Here is a 23205-nt window from a genome sequence, read left to right as displayed (position 1 = left end):
GTAACACAATGAGAGCTTTTGTATATAATATATGTAATTTCTTCATATAGTTACATATGAAAGCCACGAGTAAAGGGGGGTATCAACGGCTTATATGGTGTTATATTTTCCAATAATAAGATTATAATTTAAAAAGTATTAATTTAATACATAGGTCTAAAAAAAAATCTATCTATAAGTAAATAATTTTTTATAATTACAAAAAGTTGTCATGGGTACACTTTACAGCTATGGGAAATAAGTAGTAGTAGCAATATGCATTTTTTTCTAAATGCTTTCATCAGTATATAAATCATTCTACACAATTATATGTGGGCAAAAGGGGATAAGCATTTTTTAAATACATGTATATTATGTATTTTTTTAGGAGAAATACCATTCATATGAAGCATAAGTCTGTAAACATAGAAGCTCTTTAAACATCCATTGTAGATAATATTGCAATAGTATTAATTTTGATCATCATTAACACAATTAAAAATGGGTCAGCTCCGGGAAAACAGAGTTAAATGCATGAGGGTAAAGTTCATCCCAGATCAGTCTATGCATTCCACACAAGCCAATCAGGGACCACACTTTCCACTTTTGTAATAGTTTTGTTTTAAGTCCCTTCATTGTGAAACTCCAGTTTAAGCAGAAAGTGTCATCCCTGATAGGCCTGCTCAGTCTGGGATGACAATTTACTTGCATGTAGCCTTGTTTTCTCAGATGTTTTTGTCTTCAAGTGTAGTTCTTTATACATGGATATATAATTAATATTGCAATAGTATTACTTTGTTGTTCATTAATAACCAATAATAAACGTTGTTTTGTCTTCAAGGTGGACATATCAGGCAGCGGTAGGGGAGAGGTTCTGATGGAGTGTACGTCGCCTACTGGTGACCAGCGTTACCTGACCAGTGTCAAGGATGGCAACGTAGTCATGGCAACTGTACAGCCCAAAGAAGTGGGTGAGTGACTGTGTTTCCAGCGTGCTTTGATTGTATTCAGTGTAACTTTTGGAATTTAAGTCATCTCTTTCCGTTTGTGCAGACAATAACTAGAGTGTTAACTTTCTGCATTTAAGTCATCTCTTTACAGTTTGTGCAGACAATAACTAGAAACGTTGTGTTTTTTTCCACTTATTACTTATTTTAAAAGAATTTTGATCATCAAAGGAATGTGGTTTGTTGCTTTTTCTACAAAATTGCTATTTTCTTACTTCTAATTCCCATCTATTTTACCTCGGTATTGATAAATTAGTTTGAGTAATACTATTAATAACCCATTTTCTGTCAGTGAAATGATATGGTTAATGTGTGAATGTCACAACTCTACACCTACCCCTGATAATACTATGAATATTTTTATTTAAACTTTACACATGTGCTCTTGGTCCATGTTTGAAATCACCAACAGCTCTTGTGAAGAAACACTAGGTCTTGCACCCTTTCCCTCTCATAAGCAAAGTGAAAATGGTAATGTGCAAACAGCATTAAACCAGAACAGCCTTCGAGTAACTCGCAGTCTGTTCAGGTTTTATACTGTTTGCTGGTCATAAGTATCTAAAGGGTGGAACTTAAATGCTTAAAACTTGGTTCAAGTAAGAAAGGCCTTTAATTAAATGCAACTTTCTAAGGGACAACAAATGTGTAATACGTATATACCGGTAAGTGGTAAAGGGTTAAAGCTAATATGGAAGATTATTAAGAATGTATTTGCCACCTCATTATGCAGCATTATTGATGTGTAAGAAGTATGAAGGCAGCTCTGTTTAAATCCAGCTAAATTGCTTGTATAAAACAAAAGATAGGCCCGTCAACGGACGTACTCTATTCTGTCTGGCTGATATCCAGTGTTTTATCAATATGGTAGGCAGTTTTGGTGTTTGTTACCCTATGATTGTAATCTTATACCTATTTTATCCATTTTGATTTATTATAAATTTAGTGCTTTTTTAAGCCCAGAGAAGGGTGTAAAATTGAAAAATGATCTGCCTGGGGTAAATTGCTTTCTGCTTTCAAAAGGTAGGCTTGGAACGATTAAAAGAGTAAAAAAGAATAAATAATGGAGTTCACATGGTCAACATATCTTATAGTTTTTTATTTTAAGTTTTCCTTATTACTAAATGATTAGTTAACCATTTTCCACATAAGATGCAAAGTGAAAATGGCTTTTGCAACCAACATAAAACCAGAACAGCCTCCGACTAACTCGCAGTCTGATCAGGTTTTATGCTGTTTGCTGCTCATGAATCAGTAACTTAGGGATGGAATGAAGCCTTCCAAACTTGAATTTATTAAGAAAGGTATCTAATTAAAGGTAATTACTATCTAAGGGACTACACATGCATCAAAATATGTATCTAAGTGGTAAATGTTCAAGGCTGATAATAAGGCTTGTTTAATAGATAATGATAATACTGAATTAAGATCTTACAGGACATGATGCAGCATGAAATATAATACTTACTATTGACCTTGTAGGGTTTGAGAAATCTTAAATCTTGATGAGATTAAATTTCTAATAGCGCATAAGATAGCATGCATTGTCATAAGTAAGAGATAGCATAAATGGTGAAACCAATTGAAGACCTTATAAGCCATGAGGTACAATGAATTGTTATAATGATGAATGACATTTTGAGCATGAGCTGGAATAAATTATAATAATGATTGATTAATGGCATCAAAGAGCATATGTGCTATGATAAATAATAATGATGATAAATGACATTATAGGGTATATCAGGTATGTGTATTAACTTATACACATACCTGGGTATATGTGCTATGATAAATAATAATAATCATAAATACAATTATAGGGCATATGTGCCATGATAAATTAATGAATATATAGGGCATGTGATGTGATAATTAAATTATAATACAATGTTATGATTATGACATTAAAGGGCATATGCTATGAAAAAAATCAATAGTGATTTATGACAATATGGAGCATGTGATGTGATTAATACTAATAATGATTAATGACATGACAGGGAATATGCTATAATAAATAATAATAATGATTACCATAATGAAATAATAGTGATAAGATACACTGATTTTTCCCCCTTAAAATTACAGCCTCTCACAGGCTGCTTTCCAATTGCAAAAAATAACATCAAAAATTTATTTAAAATTCCCCAATACGATACCAAACTTTTCCAATACACACATTTATTGGTTTATTGAGTTTATTATACAGCAGTATAATTCTGTAGCACTTATAATATCAATGCAAACATGCAGTTAAACATGCACTTATCGACAATTGGAATAATGTTTTTTACAATCCTTTAAAAAAATCATTCTTTCCCCATTTCATGGTTTATCACTATATTATTCCCAATCCAAAAGGCACAGGCTGGGAAATAAAAGCTAGAAAACAATCACTGTGATAAATAGTAATCATGATTAATGTCTCCATATTTCAGGTGTGTGGGTTTTGCATGTGTATTTTGGCGAAGAAGAGGTCCAAGGAAGTCCGCTTCACTTGCGTGTGAACGATCCACAGAAGGCGTGGTTGTCAGGGACAGAGGAGGGATATGTGGGGGATCTTCTGATGTTCAAAGGTACAGGCAAGGGACATAACTGTGCGTCCCATTGGTAGAGCATTATTGGCACTTTAATATATGACCCTAATGTTTTGGGAAAACTTGGGACAGCATGCATGTGCATAGAAAGTCTTCCAAGATTAGCCTGTGCAGTCAGGGACAACACTTTTCGCCAAAACTGGATTTTTGCTACAAAGAGTCTACTTTAAAACGAAAACTACCATAAAAGCGGATAGTGTTGTCCCTGATTAGCCTATCTGTGCAGACTGCTTTATGACACTTCATGCCCATGCATTATCCCCAGTTTTTCCCGAACAAGTCTCATATTAACTTCTATAAGTGATGCAGTTTTGGAAAACTGAAAACAAGAGTAGTACAAAGGTCATTTTCCTTGTTAGAACCGTCATGATGTTGCTGGTGATATTTCTCATGTCATGTTATAGATTTTTTCTTGAAAAATTGACAAGGAATAATTAAAATTTAGAAAATTGTGGATAGATTGTTTAAATGTCTGTTGGTATTTACAAGCATCTTGGCAACACAGATGAAATGTCTTTTGCAACCAAGAAACATAATACAATGAAAGAGATCATATCTCTGAATATACTATTAAGTTACTGACCTGTGTTTGCATATTGTTTCTCGTAAATAATAAGACATTTAATTTTAATGAATCATTGTTGCTTCACAATGGATTCAATTTTTTGTTTGTATTGCCTCTAACAAAGCATGAGCCACGTCATGCAAAATTGGGCTTAATACCATATGTAGCCATTGTAGCTGTAGACCAGCCTGCGCATTAATGCAGTCTAGTCAGGAGCCACACTGTCCTCCGTTGAGACCATGAAACTATGTGTGACTTGATAAGGGACAGGGTAGCTACTCATCATATTCTGCATATGCGTAATCTTGTCTGTAGTTAAGCTAAACACATATGGCTTGAGGCCCATTTTTGCATGAGGCGGGTCTGATTGCATATTATTTAACACAATCTTGCTTTAACATTATATTATATTGATTATTTAGTGTACTATCATTAAACTATTCTTACCTTTCCAAAGCAAAATTGTTTTGCTTACATTTCTTCATTCCGAGAAGACAGCTCCAGACATTTTTAATGGAAACAAATAATGGAAATTGTATAGATACAAAAAAAATTGACTTACATATATTATATCTAGTTGCTTTTAATTTTACATTTGATTTAATGATTATTTCAGTTACAATTAATTTAAAGATAATTCAAGATCCATATCCATATACATATAATATGAACTACAAGACAAAATTCCTAAAATTTTAAACAGTAGAAATTTTAAGTTTAAATGTTTTGGGAATAGTTAAAATAATCTGAAAGTTTTATGAAACAATAAGAGAAGTGTTGCATTTTGAATAGGACATTTGTGGACTTAAAGCTTAATAATTACCTCTTTACCAGATATTTATTTTGACACATTTGTAGTCCCTTAGAAATTTATATTTAAGTAAAGATCTTTCTTACTAGAGCCAAGTTCTTAAGGCTTCATTTCCAACCCCTAGGTATACCAATAAGCAGCAAACAGCATGAAACCTGAGCACACTGTGATGTAACTCGCAGGCTGTTCTGGTTTATGCTGTTTGCACAAAGCTATTTTCAATTTGCTTCTGAGTGGGAAAAGGTTAATAACAAAATCTTAAGAATAAAACACAACAACACTCCTCAAGGTCTGAATTATTGAATAGTTCTACCTGATGTCTGTCATCCTATTTAAGATTATATGAAACTGGCTCTGGGAAAACAGAGCTCAATGCATGTGGGTAAAGTGTCGTCCAAGATTAGCCTAGGTATTTTGTTAAACTCTTTCAGTGCGGGAACCGAATTTTGAAGGCCTTTGCAAACAGTTTGGATCCAGATGAGACGCCACAGAACTTGGCGTCTCATCAGGATCCAAACTGTTTGCTATTCTGATAAAATTCTTTAAAAAAATCGAAGAAAATGCTAATTTTAGAAATTCAGCATACGACATTTTAGCAGACGACAAATTTCCCAGCATGCAAAGTGTTAAAGGACATCTCTTCTTTGCCGAAGTCCAGTAAAGGCAAAAGGTGTTGTCCTGATTAAGGACATCTTAAGGACATGTATTAAGCCCAGTTTTCCCAAAACAGGACTTATCTATTTGTCATTAACATCTCTGATATTTCGCACATGAAAAGGGACAGACTGTTCTAGTTTGCGGCTGGAAAATTAAGTCTCTAACAATGGCTGTGTTTACAGAAAGTTGAATACACTGTTAAAGCTGTTTGACTGTTTTATTGTTTTGGTTAAATAACTTATTTGTTTGGATGTTTTTAATGTTTCTTGTTTTCACATTAAAAATATATTTCTTAAATGTAATTATGAATAATCACAAAAATAACAACATTCATCTTTTACACTTGTAAGTAAGTACAGACAACTTTTTAGTTACACTTTGATTTGGGGACAATAAATGCATGGTCATTAATCACAGGCGCTACCTCTTCTTTGCATCATACGGTCCTAAGGGCCACCTCGGAAGTAACATATTTGCTCATTTATAAATGCACCACATAAAAGAGGTGGCGCCCGTGATTACGGCCGTGAAATAATAATGTACAAAAACAACAATAAAACCCCAGCTATAATTGGAATGGTTCTTATAGCCCTACACTTTTAGTCTGTCCCTAGACAAGTTTTCTAACACACCTATTTGTTTCACAGTTTACTAACTCTAACTCTACTAACATAACCTGTCTTAGTCAACTACAAGGCAGCAGGGGAAGGAGAGGTCAAGGTCACAGTGACTTGTAATGATGACAACATCACGTATGACACGTCACAAGACTCGTCAGACGCTCATGTCCGTCAGATCATGTTCACTCCTGAGGTCAAGGGGTCGTATGAGGTCAGGGCGTGGTTTAATGACACAGAAATAAGAGGTACAAGCCAGTGAGCGTGAATATGGCACATGTTCAAATGACCGATAGTTTCAGTTTTATCCACTGTAAGGTGCACTTGAGTTGATAAAATTGCTATGCATGTATACAAGTTGAGCTTAGATTTTTGCAAATTTAAATATATTAGGAAAAAGGCTGTTACAGATTATTATTTTCAGACTAAGAACTTAAGAATCATATTGCTTGTAAGAAAAGACAACTGATTGTAAAGACTTAATTGTTATAAATGGATTAAATTTCTGTTTATTAATTATCAAACATGACCTTGACTAATTATTGATTTTAACGGAATGTTCTCTGTACCTGAATTTTCTTGTCCCATTATTAATTTATATTATAATATTATTCGTATAAAAACTGTCATAAATTTGAGAAATAAAAATCTCAAATTTATTTGTTAGTAAACAAGATGCAATATGCATTCTGGCTACTGTCTATGGAATTTATTAATGTCACAAGGTGATAATATTATATTGAATCAAGTAACAGTATTATAATTGATTAACTACCTTATATGTAGTAAATGTATCCCAAACACAATGTGTGTGTACTATTTCACTAACAATCTTTCTCAATAAAAACCACTAACAATCGACTGACTTACGTCCATATTAACTAATAATAGCTGTTTTACTAACCTGTTCTATTCATATTCATACAGAATTCACAATGTAGATGTCAATAACTAAAGATTGTAGTTTAAGAACTATTATTTGTTTTTCTAGATAAATTTATTTTAAATTGAATTGCTTAAATACTAAACTCAATATTAATTTGCATGCATGTAAGTGTACCATCACCTATAGATTACCAGCACTCAAAAAGTGAGTAAACAACAATTATTATCCCTATATTAGCTGCGCTCTGAGAAAACAGGGCTTAATGCATGTGCGTAAAGCGTCGTCCCAGATTAGGGATTTAAAAACATTTTTTTTTGTTTAAATGAGGTATTTTGTAAACAAAAATTCACTGTAGGTAGAAACTGTTGTCCCTGAGTAGCCAGTGCGGACTTCATAGACTAATGTGGGTCAACACTTCACAAACATGCATTATAGGCCTAGTTTAAAAAAAAAGCTCATATAGAGTTTAGAGGATACTGTTTTTACTCACTATTGTATTGATGGTTATCTCTAAGTGATAATTCACTTATATTGCAGTTTTATTGACCTCCTTATTTAAACAATTCATTAAATTTAATTAAAGGCCTTTCTTACTAGATTCAAGTTTTAGAGGTTTCAGTTCCAACCCACAGATAATAATGTTACTCACAGACTGTTCTGGTTTTATGGTGTTTGTACATAGCCGTTTTTACTTTGCTTCTGAGTGGGAAAGGGTTAAATTAAATGTATCTAGAAAGAGATAATAAATATTTCCGCAGGTTCACCGGCCCGTGTTTCTGTACAGGACCCCAGTCAAGTGTCTGTGACAGGGGAGGGAATTCTGCATGGAACAAAGGGAGAGGACTCTAGCTTCAAAGTGAATGCCAGTGGGGTGGGGGGCAATGTAAAAGTGGATGTATCAGGTTGGTGATGTAATACATTACAAGTGATTTTTTAATAATAAGTTTATATTATGTTGTGGGTAGAAATTGCCCTTAATTCCGGTCATACATCACTTTAGAAGACATTTTTGTTTTAATTGCTGTATGATTTGAATGAAATTCTAAAACATTTCTCCCAAAAATACTTTTACACTGATGGAAATTTCATACATAAGTAAAACCTCTGGACTTGCATTGGTATTTTATATTTAAACTAGTTATATGTAACAACTAAGTCATATGTTCTGTGTTTTTCTTGTGTGTTGTTTAAATCAAAGCAAACAACATGCACATAAATATGCACTGAACATTTAATTAATACAAAAATACATCGTTATGTAAAGATTTCCTAAATAAGCTTTGTTAATACTGCCCCATTCCCTTCTATACTGCTCTAATATTTCGCACAGCGCCACTTAAATAGCTTATTAATACTGCCCCTTGAGCCTTTTTTTTTTTGGTTCAAGTTTATCACAGCGCCAGTTAAGTAGCTTTGTAAATACTGCCCCGGTCGCCCCCTGTTCCTCCAATCCATCTATGCTGCTGTCACATTACTTACAGCGCCAGACGGATCTCTCGCTGACTGTCAGTGGAGGCAGATCACGCCAGATGTGTACGAGTTCACGTATAGACCAACCACCGCCGGCATGTACAAGATCAATGTGTTGTGGAATGGCCGTCCATTGCCGGGTATGCAGATCCTTTACAGGACAACTTGTTATGATACTAGCCACCTTCTGGGAAAACTGGGCTAAATGCATGTTTATATGGAATTGTTGGTTTAATGAAAAACAGAAATCCAGTCTTGATTGAAAAGTATTGTCCCTGATTAGCTTGTGCGTATATATACTGCACTGGCAAATCTTGGACAACACTTTAACCCTTTGCATGCTGGGTAATTTGTCTTCTGCTAAAATGTCGTCTGCTGAATTTCTAAAATTAGCATTTTCTTCGATTTTTTTCAAAGAATACTATCAGAATAGCAAACAGTTTGGATCCTGATGAGACACCACGTTCTGTGGCGTCTCATCAGGATCCAAACTGTTTGCAAAGGCCTTCAAAATTCGGTTCCCGCTCTTAAGGGTTAAGCACAAGAATAAAGCTCAGTTTTCCTTAAACAATGTTCATATAATAGTCATGGTTAAATTACATTTACAATGAAATAAGTATTGAAATGGTTGTCAAAAAAGACTATTACAACATGTCTCCTCTTTTAAACGATGTACCTTAATCACTGTTATATCTTTAAAATATATCTACTACCAAAACACAAGCGTCATGGCTTATTAGTCAATTATAATCAAAGTGAAAATTCATTTGGAAAATAAATGTTTATAACTTAATAAAATGGTACGTGACTGTGTTAGTTGTTCATGTAGAACAGTGTTTAATAAAGGAATGTTTACCTGATATGACAGTTTCACTCTAAATCCCTTATTGATTGATTAGGAATTTGAAAATACTACTATTTTGGTCAATACTGATATGTATTCATTAGAATTTTGAACAAAGAAATATAATATCAACTTATTTTTACCAAACATAATCTTTAAACCTTCCACAAGTATATATTCCTAGTGATTATCAGGATTTTATGTGGTGATTATCAGATTTATTCCTTGTGATTATCAAGTGCATTTCTTATTATTATCAGGTATATTCTTGTGATAATCAAGTGTATTGTTAATGTTTATCAGGCACATTGCTTGTTATAATCATCAGTTTTCTTGGTGATTATCAGATGCATTGTTTCTTATAATAAGATGTATTCCTTGTGACATTCAGATGTATTAATTGTGATTTTTAGATGTTTTCATTTTAATTTTCAGCCATATTCCGTGTGATTTCTGGCTCTATTGCTTTTGATTTTCAGGCATATTCTTAGTGATTGTAGGTTCATTCATAGTGATTATCAGGTGCATTCTTAGTGATTATCATGTGCATTCTTAGTGATTATCAGGTGCATTCTTAGTGATTATCATGTGCATTTTTAGTGATTATCAGGTGCATTCTTAGTGATTATCATGTGCGTTCATAGTGATTCTCATGTGCATTCATAGTGATTCTCATGTGCATTCATAGTGAGTATCAGGTGCATTCATAGTGATTATCAAGTGCATTCATAGTGATTATCATGTGCATTCATAGTGAGTATCAGGTGCATTCATAGTGATTATCAGGTGCATTCATAGTGAGTATCAGGTGCATTCATAGTGATTATCATGTGCATTCTTAGTGATTATCATGTGCATTCTTAGTGATTATCATGTGCATTCATAGTGATTATCATGTGCATTCATAGTGATTATCATGTGCATTCTTAGTGATTATCATGTGCATTCTTAGTGATTATCATGTGCATTCTTAGTGATTCTCATGTGCATTCTTAGTGATTATCAGGTGCATTCATAGTGATTCTCATGTGCATTCATAGTGAGTATCAGGTGCATTCTTAGTGATTATCATGTGCATTCTTAGTGATTATCATGTGCATTCTTAGTGATTATCATGTGCGTTCATAGTGATTCTCATGTGCATTCATAGTGATTCTCATGTGCATTCATAGTGAGTATCAGGTGCATTCATAGTGATTATCATGTGCATTCATAGTGAGTATCAGGTTCATTCATTGTGATTATCAGGTGCATTCTTAGTGATTATCAGGTGCATTCTTAGTGATTATCAGGTGCATTCTTAGTGATTATCATGTGCATTCATAGTGATTCTCATGTGCATTCATAGTGAGTATCAGGTTCATTCATTGTGATTATCAAGTGCATTCATAGTGATTATCATGTGCATTCATAGTGAGTATCAGGTTCATTCATTGTGATTACCAGGCATTCCTAGTGTTTATTAGGTGCATTCCTAATGATTATCATGTGCATTCCTAGTGAACATCAGGTGCATTCCTAGTGATTACCATGCGCATTCCTAGTGAACATCAGGTGTATTCCTAGTGATTATCAGGTGCATTCCTAGTGAACATCAGGTGTATTCCTAGTGATTATCAGGTGCATTCCTAGTGAATATCAGGTGCATTCCTAGTGATTCTTAATTTAATTTTAATATTAGTATTTGCAAAAAAATGAAAACATGTAAATTAGTCAAACTATATAATGGTTTCAATACAAAGGGTAATGATGATTCTACTACAAATAATAATGTTATTTGTTTTTTATTTATTTTTGATTACTCTAAAAACTTATCACGCTTCCAGGGGGAGTTAGCTCAGACCAGCCTTTTTGGTGTAAATTAATTGACTAGCATTATATGACTGAACTGTTTAATAATGCAAATAATACATTTTACCATATAAATATACTATGTTACTCCTTTTCATTACTTTTTGTGTTTTTGTTGTTGACAGTATATAAATGACCTGTTTAATTTCGTTGTATTTGATAAGAAACAGTTCTTTATTATCAATAAACTGTCTTGGTTATTTGTTCATGCTACTGTCCAAATAAGTACTCATAAACATCGACCAGGTTAAAGCAGTCTTTGCAAAGGTGTAAAACTTGTAAGGGTACCTACGTTTGAAAGTTATTTTGTAATGTATAAACCATTTTAATTTCTGTACGTTTACATGACTGTGAATCTCAAAGATGACATTACTAATAATAGCCAATTCTAATGAATCTTAAATGAAATCAACGGCATCTTCTGTTCATGGTACTAAATATATACCTTGTTCCACTTAAAGTTAGTTCATCTTTATTTGACACTAATACAAATAATTTAAGGAAAAAGGTTTTCAATTGACTGAATTCTCGCAGTCAAGAAAACTGGCTCATTGTCATGGTGGATCAATTAAAGCTGTGTCCATGCCTTGCAGGAGATTTAAATAATTTAATAATCGCCCTCTTTGTCAATGAGACACTTGTCTGTTATTGATTTTTTTCCACAAGTGAGAGAGCAGTTTTAACAATTCATAATAAGTATTGATATTTATGTGTATGTATAAACATGCCATTTTCAAATAATATTTTTACTTACGAATATACGTTTTCTTTATAAAACATTAATAATACTACAAATCTTCTTACAAATCTCATTCTGAAGGATGTTGCTTTCACTTGGTTATGGAACACACATTGCTGGATTACATTTTGTAAGTTTATAGCATACGGTAGTATTTGATTTTGTTTGTTTGTTGGATCTTTACAATTATTAATCATCACATTGTCCACGAATACTGGAAAAGTTAATGTTATTTAGGGGTTCCAGTGTCCGTGATAATTTAACAGAATTTTAATATTGAAGACTAAGTATCTGAGTACTGTATTTATTACACTTATTTCATGGATGCTTGGTGAACAGTCAAAACTGTTTCCCAAGGTATCAGGGATGACTTTGGTACTGTTGCCCGAGGCCGATAGGCCGAGAGCAACAGTTCCAAATGTCAGCCCTGATACCGAGGGACAACAGTTTTGACTGTTCACCAAGCATCCATGAAATAAGTGTTTTATTACCTGATCAAATTTTCAACATAGAAATAACAGCAAACTTAATTTTTATTTACACACAACAGTAATCGATGAAATAAATAATTTTGACTGTTTAACTTTAAAATGACGTCATTATTCCAGCGGGCAACAGTTCAAACTGTTGACCGGTCAACAGTTCGATATTCACTGGTAACAGTTTAAAACATTGCAAATTTCTTTTTCGACGAGGAAATAGCAAAAAATAATTAATTATCATTTATATAACACATCAGGTAATAATACCATATATTGCCCAACAGGCAGTCCGTTTCACCCTCACATCACGGACCGTTCCAAGGTTGTATTGATGGATGACCTTACCGACCTCAAAGATGAGAATGACCACCTGGCTCTGAACTGTAATACGGAGACCGTGCTCAACTTTAACACAAAGGACGCTGGACCTGGTATGGTTTAAAACTTTATATCATTCAAGGCGTTATAATAAAACTACTTGTTCTGCTTAAATATATGTAAAAATGTCCTCGACTCAAGTACAAGATTTGACAATTTAAGTAGTCAACTTACAAATATAGGTCCTGGAAACGTAATATGGAGAAATCATTACACATTTTAAAAGCTTAAAATGCACATTGGCGCAACCCCCTGCTCCTAGTAAGCGCTGCCTCCGTCCCATTGGCTCCATCTCGTCAGGAATAATTCACAATCATTTATTAGATCAGTAGCAAATATTTTTTGAATATGACAATTTGATATATTGAATGCAATACTGTGATGTCGTTAGAGATTCAAACGGATGGAAAATTGCTCATCTCACAGGCAAAAAACATCAATTTGTTTTTAAGAACTCCAACATTTCACAACTTATTAAGGTCATCCTGTTTCCCAACAGGGTTTGATTGTATGTTTTTGTACACTTATAACCATTTTCAGAAAATGAAGTGAAATTTAACATGTTTTCTGACTACAATCGCCCGACTACAATTGTCAGATTGATAGAATTTATTACTGGCAAGAACGCGAAATAATTGACAAATTACGGAGAGATGCTTCATTGTTCATCTAACCTTTACCTGTTTGCACAGCTTGGGTATGACAAGAAGGTAATGAGTAAAGTGAATTTGAAACAATGACACACCAGGAACCATACAGTTAAAACCTAATTCAGTAATATATCTTTATGAATTGTTCTGCACCGGTGTTTGAACCTATCTTCGCTGAATTGCACAAAACTGCCCAAGTTTTAAACTTATGCAAAATAGGTTAAAAAAATAAAACCAACTCACCCTGTCAAGTGCTCCATGAATAAGACACTTCCAGTCCTTATCGCAACATCGTAAGAAGCATGGGTTCATGTATTAATGCATCGAAAAAAAGAGGCGGCATCCCTGATTGACGGCAGTTACCCTAGCTAAAAGGAATTCAAGTGAACTTTTGTATAGATTCCAAGTTTCTTGTACGTAATTCTTTGTTACATATAGTCACATGGTTTTCCAATCCAATGATTTCAGTTTGAATCCTTGTACAATCAACTTGAGACAAAACTAACGTCTACAGATTTTTTTTTTTCAAATGGTCATGTTACATAATTAATTGTGCATGTTTAACAAATTTTTAAAGCCGTTTTGTGTTTGAATGTTTTGATACTGGTACTATGTAGTATAATATTTACGTAATGGATGTTCCTTGTATCTGTTCAATTTGATAATATCACATTTTGTATTATCAAACTACAAACCTTCCCTCCATAGGTACGTTCAGTGCCGAGGTTCTCTCCCCTGATGGTCGTCTGCCCGTCAACATTCGGAAACCCGAACCAGGTCATGTGCAGGTCGGGTTCACAGCAAAAGTTGAAGGTAAGTCATCAGAATTGTCGGTATTTTTTGTTTGATTATATATTTATATTTTTATGCCCCCGGTAGAGTGGCATATAGCAGTTAAACTGTCCGTCAGTCAGTCTGTCCGTCCGTACGAAAACTTTAACTTTGGTCATGAAGATAGCAACTTGATATTTGGCATGCATGTGTATCTTATGGAGCTGCACATTTTGAGTGTTGAAAGGTCAAGGTCATCCTTCAAGTTCAAAGATAAAAAAAAAACAAATCCAAGGGAAGTAATAAGCTTTAAATGGAGATAATTTCTAATTATCATTTGGCAGGTACAGATCATTTTTGCAAGGGAATTAATATTTTTTATTATATCCCTTGAAAAATGTTACTTCCCTTGTAAAAATGATCTGTTCGTGCCAAATGATTAAAAAAAAATGAAAGCGGCGCAGTAGGGGGCATAGTGTTTCTGACAAACACATCTCTTGTTGTTTATGGATTTAACAAATTTTAGGGCTCTTAGACTTGTGTTGCTACTGAATTAACATAATCAATACAACACATCACGCAATAATTACATTTGCCACTGAATTGATACCATAGATGATTCATTCATTTGAACCATCACTTAAAATGATAATAATTTTTTTTCCTAAATAAACAATGCTTTATTATCGTCTGATCATCTCATCCTAGCCTCATCTTTTCCTGTGGTCGCCCAGGACATGGGCCGCCGACCAGCTTTCTCCATGCGTCTTGGGTCTGGGCAAGTCTCTTCAACTGTCTTGCCCATCTGCTTGGCAATAATCATCCACGGATTTCATTTATTTCAGGCGACCACTACATCCACTTGTATTGGTCATCAGTTCCGCTGGACAAGTCTCCCATTTTAGCGTACTGTCCTGGCCCGGTACTTCCTGTGAATCACGCACACGTAAATGTGGTTGGGGAGGGCGCACAGCTGGCGCGGGCGACAGTGCCAGCAGAGTTCATTGTGGACGGCAAGAAGGCAGGGCCAGGTTTGTGAGTGTTTAACAAATTGGGTCACCATATGTTTCTTTTCTTGAATCAAATTAATTACATGTATGATCATTTCCTTATATATTTCATGGATAACTTTATATGTGTTACCCAGGTATTCCACGTGTTCGGATGACAGGCGTGAAGACGGATGTAGACGTGGAGATGAGGGCGATGAAGTATGACAGATACAAGTGTAAATATGCGGCACCATATCCAGGTGGGTACAGCTGCCTGAATTTTGATCTGACAAACTAGATGGCACTGTAACTTTGCCGTAAGACAATAACTCTTTGCATACTGTTTTTAGGTCACGTTTTGAGACAGGTGGGTACTAGAATCACATCCTCCACAAATCACACGAACACACCAACATTGAATGTGTATCAGTAAAAGAAAAAAAAACTGCACAATGACAGCTATACTTTTAAAATTCATCCAAAACTATCTGAGAAAAGTAAATTACCTACATAGCCATGTTAGGAACACTCCACAACACACCGCAGCCTCAGTCCCGGAAGGAAATCTTCAATTTTGAAAACGAAACACTCACACTTAATGTGCAATTAATATGAAACTGTATGTAAGTTAAACATTAAAGAAAAGATGCAAGTTGTTTCACCATATTTGCTCTCATTCAGTACTGGTATTCAATGTTAGGTGATACAATCATCTTACTCACAGGCGTTTGGTATTTATTAGCTACAGTTAACATAAATAATATTTTTTTCCTCACAGGTGGTTACCTCTTGCATGTTGAATGGTCCGGTTTCCATGTACCAGGGTCACCTTTCAAGGTGACGGTTACTAACAAAGGTCATGGTGACAAGGTCAAGGTTGAAGGTCAAGGACTCAAGGGCGGATTTGTGGGTCAACAGTTGCGGGCTGTTGTAGACACCACTGCTGCTGGCAACGGTATACACATCAAATATTGTGTTAAATGTTTGTTTCCGAATTTGTGATGCATTCAAACGTTTTGATTTATTCACGCTTGACCATTATTTTGTTGCATTTTGCTTTGTAATTTACCCTCCCATTTTTCCTGTCTCTTTATCTTGTTATCTTTCTTTTGTTCATTATTTAAATTCTTCTTTTATTAACGAAGTGCATGTTTTCCAAGTTAGTTAAGCATTTTTTTAAATATTTCCATTGGATATTCTGTGTTTGGCTTTGTAAACAATTTCATCACAAAATCCTACAGTTGTTGTCTGCACTCATCAAATCCATTCCTAGACTAATAAATAAACACTGGACTAAGAACCAAGAAAACACGTTAAGCATTTCAATATACATATATGTCAAATGTTGCTTTTGTCATAAATTAATTGTTCTAAATGGAGAAGGGTATTGTTAGACCAGTTTAATCCCATAACATGTTGAATGGTATATACTATCAGAACATGTACAGTTTAAGAATTTTCTTTATTTCAAGTCTTAAGTCTAAGAATCAGTTGGTGAATGCAAGCCCTGAACAGGCACATTGGATAATATCGTGAAACAAAAGGATTATAAGGGGTGGGGTTAGAGCGTAACTGTTTTACAAGCAGTTCTCTGTTTGTGTAAGTATTTAATTGTCTTCACCATGTTTGAAACTATTAACACAAAGTCTATGTTTCCATAACGTTTATAGTACCGTCACCTTGCTTAAAAATATTAACAGTTAGTCCATGTTCCGATTACGTTTTCAGGGGAGGTTACTGCAGACTGCTACGGTTTACGTCATCACTCTCGCTGTGACCTCATAGATCATCGTAACGGGAAGTACACGCTTTGCATATTTCCGACTGAGCCTTGTCGTCACAGTCTCGAGGTGAAATACGACCATGAACATGTGCCAGGTGAGCACATGTATACGTTTTTCTGAAAACGTCCATATTGAAATGGTTATGTTTACAAATTAAAACGCTTTATAAAAAATAAAAAAACAAACTACTTTGGATATGGTTATCAACATTCCAGTGTAGGTTCAAATTTGCAGAAATTAACAAAGCTTGTTGGCCTTTGAAGTCAATCATGTAAATTGTCTTGTAAGAATTTCTTATTTTTTTATGCATATTCATTTTTTATTTTAATGATGATGATGTTATCCTTAATCGTTTTTCATTATGTTATTTAGTTTGAATATGATCTTAATTTTGTTTGTTTTTTACAATTAAACATTTACATACTGAATTGCAAAAGTTGAGCTATTTCTAATCTTAACCTAAACGTATTTGTGAAAAGAGGGCCAGGATTTGAAAATTAAATAGGTTTAATGTTTGTGATCACCATTTTATAAGGACTTGTCTTCTGTTTTAAGGAAGTCCATTTTCCATCCCCGTGGGAGAGCCGCCAGACCCTCGGAAGGTGCATGTGTATGGCCCGGGGATAGAGCCCGGGGTCATCCAAACCTTCGAGAGCAAGTTCATTGTGGAGACGTACGGTGCAGGGGCGGGACAACTCTCCGTCCGTGTTAGGGGACCTAGAAGTAAGTAATGGCATTGATAAGAATGAGTTTAATCCGTACATAAATTATTTTATATTTATATGCCCCTTTCGAAGAAGAGGGGGTATATTGTTTTGCACATGGCGGTCGGTCCGTCCGTCGGTCCGTCGACCAGATGGTTTCCGGATGATAACTCAAAAACGCTTAGGCCTAGGATCATGAAACTTCATAAGTACATTGATCATGACTGGCAGATGACCCTTATTGATTTTCATGTCACTAGGTCAAAGGTCAAGGTCACAGTGACTCGAAATAATGAAATGGTTTCCAGATGATTACTCAAGAATGCTTACACCTAGGATCATGAAACTTCATAGGAACATTGATCATGACTGGCAGATGACCCCTAATAATTTACAGGTCACTAGGTCAAAGGTCAAGGTCACAGTGACAAAAAACGTATTCACACAATTGCTGCCACTACAACTGACAGCCCATTTGGGGGGCATGCATGTTTTACAAACAGCCCTTGTTCACCTTAGTAAAATTTGTGTATACAATTTTTATATTACATTTGTTACTACTGTACAGTGAAAACAATCTAAATACTTTTTTGTTTGAGCCTGCTTGACCAAGTAATGATCTATCATAATGATAAATATCTATGTGTGTTTGTATATTATCATTTTGAACTTACATAATATTATTGTCATAAAAATGGGTTTTGTTGTTGTTGTTGTTTTTATATCTTATAAAGATTCATAATTTGATTGTAATTGTAGCGTAATTCGATAAATTAAAGATGCACACAACTCGACGAACTGTTCATTGAAATTTATTTTGCTATTTTACATCACAGGTGGTGAGCGTGTGGCAATTATATTAATTTGTGAAAACATCATTTTGAATGATAAATAATCATATTATAACGAACAATCAACTTTTCTGAAGAAAAAATCACTATCAAATATATATATAACAAGGTATCCATCTCAAAATCACCCGAAAACGGGGTGCATCGCTTTGAACAGCCATAACTTCATCAATTGTGCAGCGATTTTAACGATCTTGGTCTTATTCAACGCAGAAATAAATTTCCTTTCTAGAAATGTATATATCTTGTTATATTTTGAGAAATGCTGGGTCAAATTTTAAGAAATAACACGATACACAAATCGCTTAACCTACTTGACACCGATCAGAGAGTATTAATGTATGAAATCTTCAGTTGTAAAGACACACCTTCGCATTGGACCAATGAAATCACTCGTGTGTTTAAAATGTCGGTTAGTTGAAATGTATGGAAACAAAGGTTTCAAACGGCGCTGGTCAGTTAGTTTTGATGCATAATGCAACGGCAAGCACGGTAAGAATGTTTTTTCATACGTTCTATTGAGTTATGGTATCGAGGTCTGTGAACTGTGCAGGAAAAATGCCCTTTACTCCGTGAAGATTTCATTCATTTATCCTGTCTGATCGATGTTAAGTAGGTCATGCGAGTTGTGTATCGTGTTATTTCTTACAAGCTGACCTAGCATTTGTATAACTATTGCAAGACATGTACATTTCCAGAAAGGAAATTCATTTCTGCGTTGAATAAGACCAAGATCGTGAAAATCGCTGCATAATTGATGAAGTTATGGCTGTCCAAAGCGATGCGCCCCGTTTTCGGATGATTTTGAGTTGAATACCTTGTTATATATATATTTGTAGTAAACTTATTTTTTTTCAGAAAAGTCGATTTATCGTTATAATATGATTATTTATCATTCAAAATGATAATTTCACTAGTTAATACCATAGCCACACGCTAACCACCTGTGGTTTACATGAACACTTTCCAAACCAATAAAATAATCTAATAAGCAGGATACTTTCGAAAAACGTATATCCAGGACTCCTATACAGGACAAGAGGACAAGTATAATACGCACCTCTAATCTCTCTGGCTGCCTGGATGTGTACTGACACCTAATACAAAATGGGACTTTCTAAATAATCATAAAACACTAGAAAGAAGTATTTAATATACACGATGAAAGGCATAAAATAATCAAGAAGAGTTCAGCTAATTATACCCCCTTTACAATTGGTACTGGGTGCTATATAGGAGTCACTTTGTCGGTCTGTCTGTCTGTCGGTCGGTCTGTCAATCGGTCTGTCTGTCCCGAAAATTTCATCCGATCATCACCAAACTTGGTCATAAGTTGTATCTAGATGATGCCTTGGTAAAGTTTGAATATGGGTCATGCCGGGTCAAAATTAGGTCACAGGATCACCTAGCGTGTTTAACCCGAAAGTTTGCCCGGACCATAACTATGTCATTTATTGTTTGATTTTTAAATGACTGGTACATTTGTTCACCATCATGTGACGGTGTGTCATGCGAAAAAAATACGTCAATATCTTCAAAGTCAAGGTCACACTTGGGAGTTCAAAGGTCAAAATACCCATAAATGAGCATGTCCGGACAATAACTTTGTCATTTATTGTGAGAATTTAAAATCATTTGGCACATTTGTTCACCATCATTGGATGGTGTATCATGCGAAAGAATTACGTCGATATCTCCAAGGTCAAGGTCGCACTTTGAGCTCAAAGGTAAAAAATTGGCTATGAATGATCTTGTCCGGGCTATAACTATGTCATTCATTGTGAGATTTTAAAATTACTCGGTACATGTGTTCACAATCATTGGACGGTGTGTCATGCAAAAGAATTACGTCGATATCTCTAAGGTCACACTTTGAGTTCAAAGGTAAAAAAGGCCATAAATGATCTTGACCGGGCCATAACTATGTCATTCATTGTGAGATTTTAAAATGACTCTGTACATTAATTTTGTTCACAGTCATTGGATGGCGTGTCATGCGAAACAATTCAAGAGTTCAAAGGTCAAAATGGCCATAAATAATAATGGCATAATTATTCTTAAAAAATCGCCATTAATTAGATTCTCTTTTTTTTTTGAAGACAGCATGAAAAATATTCTGTGCCAAATGCTCTAGTTAAACTAGAAGCGTTAACAATAATTGACATTATAGCCCTGGGATTTACTTTTCAATATTAGAATGATGTGTATTTTGAGAGTCGTGTGGAGAAACTTAATTTTAACTATAACACGGGCTTTACATGCTTGTTACTAAAACTGTTGTCACTGTACACAATGCATACATGTGTCATGTTAAAATATTTTTCAAAATAGGTAAAGGTGTTACATAATTTACTTTATAGAAAGTTTGTTCACTTCCGTAATATTTGGATATTGGAGTGTTACAAGTACATGCTTTCTCCTTTAAGGTGACTTCAATGTTGAGATGTGGGTTTTTACCTGATATTTTCAGAAAAATATATATTATTTAATCGTTATTTACTTTATAGAAAGTGGGTTTAATATTGTACCATAAAAATATAGGGATGCTACACAAATACGCTTTCTCGTTGCAGGTGCCTTCAAAGTCGAGATGCGCCGTGACCGCGAGGAGGAACGCACGATCGTGTGTCGGTACGACCCGGAGGAGGCGGGAGAGTACATCGTGAACGTAAAGTGGTCTGGGGTGCATGTGCCGGGCAGTCCGTTCACCGTTCCCGTGTTTGAGTCCATTGAAGCACTGAGCAAATACGCGCGCCAGACCAACCAGGTTGAGCTGATCGCGGACTACGAGTGGAAGGACGAGTTTTAGACTGAGAAATACGTGTACCTTATCTTGTGCCCATGGATGGGAGTAAGACTGAGAAAAACTTCAATGTGCGGTCATTGCTCTGTGAAAATGGGGCTTAATGCATGTGCATAAAGTGTCATCATTCTGTGAGAACAGGGCTTAATGCATGTGTGTAAAGTATCGTCCCAGATTAGCCTGTGCAGCCCACATATGCTTATCAGGGACAATTATTTCTGCTTTAATGACATTGTTCATCGAAAGGAGGTCTCTTTTTTAACAAAAATCATGTTTTGACAATTTGTTGTACCTGATTAGCCTTTGCGTGTTGCATATCAATGAAATATTGATATGTATCAATAAATGTCTTCTTTAAGCAAGTTTTGAATTGTCTGGCAACTAAAGCTATATAACTGAATTGTATATGGTAATATTAATTTCTAAAACTTGAATTGCTCTGTACATGAGGAACTTCTATTGCTATGGGGATGTTAATTACATTTCCATAGAAGACAGGGTCTTGAGGTCATTAAGGGACTTTTCAAATGGGAATGACTATTTTGTTTGACGTTTTATATGTTATTCGGTACATCATGAACACTGCGTTTAATGTTTGTAAAATATGTCATTGTTGTTTTTTGTGTGTCTCAAATATATTAAATATTGTTATAATATTATAAGTTATTAGTTTTGTTGAATCTGATTCCATTTTAGAAAAAATGACGACTTTTTAGTTCATTCAAAGTAATATGACCCACCTCCTAACATTATATGTTGACATGGCATAACAAATTATATCAGGCACTTTTAGATCAGACATATATCAATGTTGTCGTATGCTTCAGATTTATTATTTTAATTAAGTATGGATATTCGGGCGTTATATATTTATCATTCCTATCACAGTACCAATTTAGAAAAAATACTTATAGTTTGTTGTCAAATATACCAGATCAGGACCTTTAGATGCGTAAGGGTTAAATCATGAGTGCGAAGCACTGTACATGCGTTGATCGCTGTATAATTATGTTCCAGTTATATCTTATATGTTCTGATTTCATGAATGAGTTATAGTCTAGTTCTAGTTTATGTTTTGGCATTTATGAAGTTAAACATTTCAGCGAAAACTCAATTAATCAATTGTGTTTTTTGAAATTAATATATACGTAATATACATATTAACATGTTTAACGCATAGAAATTTATCAACCAAAGAACGACATGTCCAGCCTACGTTCATGAACCTCAAATGATAATTCCGCTTAAAAGGGGTGATGTAATGTTTTATAAATCTCACTTTGTAAAACATACTTAACATTGTGTCCCATAAAATGAATTGTGTTTTTATGTTTGTCAGTTGTGTTTTTATTTTTGTATTTCTTTTGTTGTTTCATGTTGGTAGATTGTGTGGTTATTTTATACAGAATTTGTATCCATAGTACATGTATATTTGAAAAGTGCTAGTCAGAAATGATTGGTGTTCCAAAATACTTTATACATATCAATGTACCCTTATGTTTAAACCATGGATTAAATATATGATTTGAAGTGGATTTGTGTTGTGATATAAATATATAAATATATATACTACAAGCTACTATTTTTGTCATCTTAAAATTAAATAAAAAAAGTCATAAGACTAGTAAACATACACATTGAACAGCAGATATTGATTTCATAACCCTATGCTGTCCCTATCATTATTTCTTGTTCGATCATTTTCCCTATAACTCTTGTGCACTTGCGGTAATGTAATAACCAGGTATTACAATAGATTTTTAAAAC

The 23205-nt window shown here is 34.4% G+C and overlaps 1 protein-coding gene across 4 annotated transcripts in view; it reads left to right on the top strand.

Annotated features, from left to right (window-relative positions):
• The window catches only part of LOC127834629 (filamin-A-like), a 37964-nt gene extending 14947 nt beyond the window's left edge, over positions 1-23017 (top strand). For 3 of the 4 annotated variants that reach the window (XM_052360636.1, XM_052360635.1, XM_052360634.1), the window contains 13 exons: positions 821-950; positions 3425-3562; positions 6302-6481; positions 7878-8021; positions 8601-8729; positions 12790-12936; positions 14242-14346; positions 15150-15335; positions 15452-15556; positions 16075-16251; positions 17025-17174; positions 17636-17803; positions 21209-23017. In XM_052360636.1, coding sequence (XP_052216596.1) covers positions 821-950; positions 3425-3562; positions 6302-6481; positions 7878-8021; positions 8601-8729; positions 12790-12936; positions 14242-14346; positions 15150-15335; positions 15452-15556; positions 16075-16251; positions 17025-17174; positions 17636-17803; positions 21209-21444 — 1995 coding nt within the window. In that variant the 3' untranslated portion in view covers positions 21445-23017. The remainder of the gene's footprint in view (positions 1-820; positions 951-3424; positions 3563-6301; positions 6482-7877; positions 8022-8600; positions 8730-12789; positions 12937-14241; positions 14347-15149; positions 15336-15451; positions 15557-16074; positions 16252-17024; positions 17175-17635; positions 17804-21208) is intronic. The other variant, XM_052360637.1, reaches the window with a different exon arrangement.
• The last annotated feature ends 188 nt before the right edge of the window (positions 23018-23205 follow it).

Source organism: Dreissena polymorpha, chromosome 6 (genome assembly GCF_020536995.1).
Source record: "Dreissena polymorpha isolate Duluth1 chromosome 6, UMN_Dpol_1.0, whole genome shotgun sequence".
NCBI classification, from domain to species: domain Eukaryota; kingdom Metazoa; phylum Mollusca; class Bivalvia; order Myida; family Dreissenidae; genus Dreissena; species Dreissena polymorpha.
Note: the sequence above shows the minus strand (reverse complement) of the source record. Positions and strands in the feature narration are given on the sequence as shown.